Source organism: Triticum aestivum, chromosome 1A (genome assembly GCF_018294505.1).
Source record: "Triticum aestivum cultivar Chinese Spring chromosome 1A, IWGSC CS RefSeq v2.1, whole genome shotgun sequence".
Lineage (NCBI taxonomy): Eukaryota > Viridiplantae > Streptophyta > Magnoliopsida > Poales > Poaceae > Triticum > Triticum aestivum.
In genome coordinates, this window is record NC_057794.1 from 460,142,781 (window position 1) to 460,149,103 (window position 6,323).

Consider the following 6,323-nt stretch of genomic DNA (forward strand, 5'->3'; position numbering starts at 1 on the left):
TTGATTGATTGATAATGTTGTCTCCTCGTCTTTTTTCCAGTTCCATTCTGCTCTCCCTGTCGGGAAATGTTCTCTTCAAGCCAGACTTTACTAGTAGTTGCTCATAGTCCATCTAGATTATTTGATTTGATGCAGAAAAAGAACCCAAAAATCGAGCTGGCTATTGTAGAACAAGCAGGCAACTAACACCTGAGAGATTTTCTTTATGCAGAGAAACAAAAAGCATAGCACATGACAACTTGATGCCAGATAGAACTAAAAAAACAAACTGATTATTTGGACAAACAATGAAATCAAATGTACTGTCATCTCTTACTCACATCAATTTTGGAGAAACAATGAAAGCAAATGACTCCAGTTCAAATTCATGGACTTGTATGAAAAAGGATGTCATAAACCGATGACAACAACACAAGATTAGCAAAAATGATGCTAGAACCACAATGGTCATCTTCGATCACTTCGATAATTTTGTTGGAAACAACATTCAACCAGCATCCATAGTGTTCCATACATTCATCCATAACAGAAAATAGAAGCCTAACCAACAGACGTTGGATGCAGCCACTTACTGCCGCAATAGAGTTCGACAGAAAAAAAAAATCGCAATCAAATTCAACAAATATATTAGCTATTTTGGCTGGTCATGAGCTAGCGGCCGCCAAGAGTTCATCCCGGCCTTTGCATACTAGGATGCACATAGCCAAAATGAGCAATAATTCAGCATGTCGCTTCCGTGGACGACGACTCGACGATCACCGTCAGCTTTTCATCATCCAAATCATGTTGCTTGCGCGGCGGCCGTTGATGTTGCCAATGCCAGGCTTGTTCTTCCTTGGTGACTTGCCCACGGACAGAGCTGGAGGCGTTCTTGGCGAGGACGGACGCGGAGCGGCGGAGGCAGGGGAGAGCTTCTTCCTCTTCTTTCCATTGCTGCTGATGTTGGGGTCGAGCACCACGACCTCCATCTCCACGTCTGTGTCCTTGCAAGCGCGCGCCTTGAGGAACTCGGCCGAGAAGCGGGGCTCCGACGACAACGACGGCGAGGAATAACTAGTGGTAGCCGAGGAGGAGGAGGTGGTGGTGGTGGTGTTGGCCATGGAGATGGATGAGCTTGCGGCCGACATCGAGGAGAAGGAGGAGGAGGAGGTTGATGTGGAGGAAGCGGCGGGCGCGGGAGAACCGGAAGCGAGCGGGAGCGGATGCACGGTGGTGGCGCCCGGAGTCGGAGAGCCGCCGGACGAGGACAATGGGTGGTCGTCGCCGGCGGTGGGTGGGGAGGACGAGCAGGGGTAGCATGTGCTCACACAAGTGCCCATTGACTCTCGTTGATGGTCTGTCTACTCTGCAGCTCTTCTTCAGAGCTCACACTTCTCTCTCTCTCTCTCTCTCTCTCTCTCTCTCTCTCATTTCATCACACAAGTGTCTCTTAGCCCGCGCTTCCCGAGGTCCAACTTTGACCATAAATTTAACCAACGAGACCAACTACGGCTGGAGAAAAAATTATATAATTGAAAACTTCTTTCGAATACGAATTCACTGATATAATTTTTGCTCCCGGCGCAATCGGTCTTGGTAGTTAAACTTATGGTCAAAGTTGAAGCACGAGGATAGAGGAAGCACTACATTGTGGAATGGAGGGAGTACTAAGTTGTACTAAAGTTTAGACAGTTATTTTTGGACGAAGGGAGTAATATACATCAGAGATAACTTGACATATATTTTGGAATGCTTACCAACAAGGACATAAAAGATAACTTGCATGAGACTTCTTGATCTGCTTGCAGTGCATCATCAGCATGAGCCATATCTGCAAGGTTCATGACCATATTTTCAGCCATCAACATATCCTGATTATTTGACATTCCGTCCATGCCTTCCAGGATGTCCTCAGCAGCTCTCTTGGTCAATATGAGTGGGTGATTACATATTTTCTTCAATACCTGTTTAAGAGAAGGAAAAACATGAAACAAGCATAAATGCACCAAAGAACGTGCACAAAAAGAAGATAAATTAAGGCGATAAAATTACAATTGCTGCCTCCCATACAAAATATAATCCCTCCATTTCATTTTATATGGTGTATTTTTGTTTAGTTCGGAGCCAATGAAAATGATTAATACTAAGAGAAAACTATTGTCTTGGGAATAACAAAGAATAGTTAGTCAGTATGCAAGTTTAATAATAAATGATGAAGAGAGTATACGACGAGCACACCTGACGAGAACTAAAGGGCTACATGTGAACAACAAGATAACAAAAGGTAGAAAAAAAGGTGTACAGAAAAGGCTTTGAAGCTTATGCTTACCATGAGAGCAGCCAAGGGATTTCCTTGAGATGCTAAATGAACTAGCTCAGAGTTCAGAAATGCTTTATATAGTTGCCTCTGCGCCAAAAGACAGACAAATTGCAAAATCATCATTTGCCAATTACTCGACCAGTTTTGCGTCAATGACATAAAAAATTATACCTGGCAATCTGTTAATTTCAGCCAGATAATTAGCTCATTCTTCTTCGGAAGCTGTTTATCATCTGTCAAACCAGTCTCAAGAGACACTTCATTTTTCATACGTCGCAAGAAATATGGCTTTATACGTTCCCTTAATTCCTGTGAACAAAGTCAAGTATGAACAAACAATATAATTTGTTTAGTTCATTTGGCTCCAAGTTTTCATCCGAAAGGATGAGTAAACATTTCCACAATGTAATGCGACAAATTTAGACGGCTTAATCTATCTTGCTTGCCCTCTCATGGGTCAACTAGAAGTGGACATGCGCTTATATGAAATTTGAATGCAGTTCAGTTATGCAACTGCTTTCACATGTCAAATCAGGTGAAATTACTACTTAGCTAATGTATGGATGAAAATGTAATTTCTCAACAGAATCATAATGACAAGAAGTAATGCCATTGCACATATTGCAATATATCAAACATGATGACTGTTTACAGCACAGAGACACTAACTTGCTCACCACAATAACAACAACAAATAGGTTGGATATTACATATCTCTTGGACACAAACGCAGAAAAAAGAAAGGTACCTTTGCTACATTTGAGCCTACATGCTTGGCTCGGTTGCTAGCAGTCTTGTCATTTCCTCGATTGATAGGCAATTCATACAATGTTCTGAACCTGCCAAAATGTAGACAGATAAATAAGTTAAATAACACCAGATGGTGCAAAGCAAGGCAGTATCACTAATGCAGGAAAATAGGAGAGTGGGCAAATTACTCTTGCTTATCACCCAAGACTTCCGGGCAACAAAAAGAGAACAGAGCCCACATTTCCTGCAAGAGTACGCATGCTTATTTGCATTGGTAATAGGAGGACAACATATATAGGAGCATGTAAAGTACAAGTTCTTTAGGAATTTCAGCTAGGTGGTACCTTCAAGTTATTTTGTATAGGCGTTCCACTGATGGCAATCCGATGGACACAAGGTATTTCAAATAGGCTTTGGGCTCTTTGTGTCTTGGGGTTCTTGATAAAATGTGCCTCGTCAAGAACAACATAATTCCAAATCTTCCCCTCTTCCTCGTCATCAGCATCATTATAGAAGTCTCCTATTATCAGCCTATAGTTGATCCGGGCAATATCATACGTTGTCAACAGGATACCCCCTTCCTGTAAGAAGACAGTAAATAGCTGATGTAACTCATAAAATATCTTGAAAGAACAAGCTATTAGCTATGTATTCCTTTAAATGAAGCTTTTTATGCGAAAATGTTTCTCTGTTTGAAATTGACGGTTCGGATAATAAGGCGACCATATGATTGACCAGCAGGGGACAATTATGCTGGAAAACTAAATCAAACCAAACCTTGAAGGCATGTTCAAGCTCAAAGTCACGGGCATCTAGGTTGGAATCAGAGTAGCTGTAAAAAAAGAAGAAGGAACTAATAATATACTGTCCAATCTTTGGGAAATATGTGATAGCTCCCGGGACTCCCGACACCCTCTTATCAGGCCCGTCGAGTTCTGTTGAGATTCGTGCTTCAGTCTGACCATCAGCAGACGATTTGCAGAATAAGCAAGCTGTGGCAGCAGACTCATTTAGCAGCGGTGCGGGTGCGTGCTAGCCTGCTAGGATACAGGGAGCTGTAGGTACAGGTACTAGCTAGCTTTTTCTAGGGATACAGGCCCAGGTACCTACTTCTGACCAGCCTATTTTCTAATGAGAGAAAGAGGTGACGAGTCTATTTCGAATGACAGCTCGTTCAGATGAGGCTTATCCTGTACGCCTGGTTCTGTAAGATTTGAGAAAAGTCACACCGGCTTAGAATTTACAGTTAGAGAACAAGACCAATTTATCCCTCGTAAAAGAAAAGAGAATTGATTGGACGTGTGGGATAGGTGATCCAGAAAAATGAATCCATCAAATTCAGACTGATCCCAAACGGAGAGGACCGCTTCGAGCTTCATGATCATGAGAGACTCTGACCTGTGAGGTCCTTTCGCTTATTTGAATCACGGGCTATGGCCAGGAAGTGACAGGTCCTGGTGGCTGGTGGAATCTGCCTATAAACAACAGTGCCCTAGCTAGGAGTCCCATCTCTAGCCGATGGAATCTGCCTGCAATCAATAATTCCAGGCTCCCCGCTTAACGATTTTCTAGGCCCGCTAATCAAACTGTGGTACATGCAATGGTGCAGATCTCAACGAGCTGGGCTTTGCATGATGGTCGCGATAGCAGGGTACCGGGGCACCCAGGTGCTGAACATCCATTCTCTCCAATCTTTCTATATATGCTTAAAAGTTAGGCAATCTAGATGAGAACATAGGAAGCTGTGGAGCATTACAGTACCATTCCAAGTTAAAATATATCCTTGTGTCAGATGACATATACTAATTGGTTTCAGTCCCTTAAATGCAGAAACTAAAGATGCAGCTCTTTTCAGAGTAATTTCTGCAGTCTAACTAGCAGCAGCAAATATCCACAAGAATCTTCTAATCTAATAGTAAGAGAGCCATAAGCGATTGAAACAAGTAGGGCAAAGGCTCCCCTGATCCTTCCTAACACTAAGCAGGAGTACAATTAAGGGTGAAACAGAGCCAATGATGGTGAGATTGATACAAGTTATAATCGACTAATTAACTGATAATTGCTTCAAGGAGGAAAATGTATCAATGTCAAAGGGTTAGAGGGAGGGACCTGCATCGTCTTGCCAAGTCCCATGTCGTCCCCCAGGATTCCACCGGTTTCCCTGCAATGCAGAGACCAGAGCCAGCTGAGCCCCTCACGCTGGTCGGCGTACAACATCTTGAACACCCTTGCAGGGAGCCTGTACGGCGGCTTGCCGCTCCCGGCGGGGGCCTCCATCTGGAAGTCATCCTCCTCCTACTCCTCTATGTCAGTGTCGTGCTGGTCTTCCTCCTCCTCCTCCTCCCACTCCTCCATGTCAGTGTCGTGGTGGTCTTCCTCCTCCTCCGCCTCCTCCCACTCCTCCGTGTCGGTGCCGCGGTGGTCTTCCTCCTCCTGGTCCGTTGCGTCCTTGTCGTCTCCGCAGTCCAGAAATACCCCGCTGGGCTCCTCCGTCTCCCAGCTGGCAGCGTCGGGCTGGTCGTCGTCGTCCCCGGAGATGTCGCCGAGCTTGCACAGGCACCAGCGGCCCGGCAGCCTCACCTTCCTCGTGCCCATCTGCTCAGGGCCTGCGTGCACGGAAGGCGGCCGAGTTATCAGGCACCGATGGATGGATGAATGGATGAAACGATCGACCCGGCGGGCCGCGCAACGATCGATTGACAGGTAGTAGTTCGACGGCGACGTACGGTACCTGCTGGGTCGTGGAGGTCGTCGTCCAAAGGATGGTCCGAGCACGGCGAGGGCGGCGCCGGCGCCATGGGCGGTGTTGATGGGGTCGGTTACGTTGCGTCTCTCCTTTCCGCGCTGCGCTGGAGGCGTTGAGGAAGGGGGAGGGGGGAAGGCGGTGCGAGGAGTGAGTTTCGTGAGACGGCGTGAGGCCTGCCGAGCCAATATGAAGAGGAGAGGGGAGGAGAGGAAGAGGAGCGCTGGGGACGGGAGGAAGTTAACGGAAGGAAGACGGAAGTTCGAATCTTGAATTTCAAAATTCCCTCCTCTCCTCTCCTTCTCACGCAAGCCAAGCTGCGGCCGTGGCAATGCCAGTGTGCCAGACTGCCAGCCTTGGGAACGAACGACGATGCCTCTCCTCCCGTTACGTCCTGTCCCGTCAGGAGTGGCTTCAACGGATTTGTTTGACTAGCTAGCTACTAGAAGGAGTAGTCTTGTGCAGTAACTACTCCTGCTGCGCAAAAGGAAAATATTTTTTAGATTTTTATTTTTGAGAGGAAAATATTTT

General features: G+C 45.8%; 1 protein-coding gene across 1 annotated transcript; it reads right to left on the minus strand.

Annotated features, from left to right (window-relative positions):
- Nucleotides 1-450: 450 nt before the first annotated feature.
- LOC123056382 (SNF2 domain-containing protein ENL1) lies at nt 451-5,996 on the minus strand. The gene is made up of 8 exons (XM_044479913.1): nt 5,781-5,996; nt 5,159-5,655; nt 3,394-3,630; nt 3,238-3,293; nt 3,048-3,138; nt 2,471-2,608; nt 2,309-2,386; nt 451-1,943 (listed from the first exon to the last, which is right to left on the minus strand). The coding sequence occupies exons 2-8, from the start codon at nt 5,324-5,326 to the stop codon at nt 1,701-1,703; spliced, it is 1,011 nt and encodes a 336-aa protein (XP_044335848.1). The 5' UTR covers nt 5,327-5,655; nt 5,781-5,996; the 3' UTR covers nt 451-1,700.
- Nucleotides 5,997-6,323: the final 327 nt, after the last annotated feature.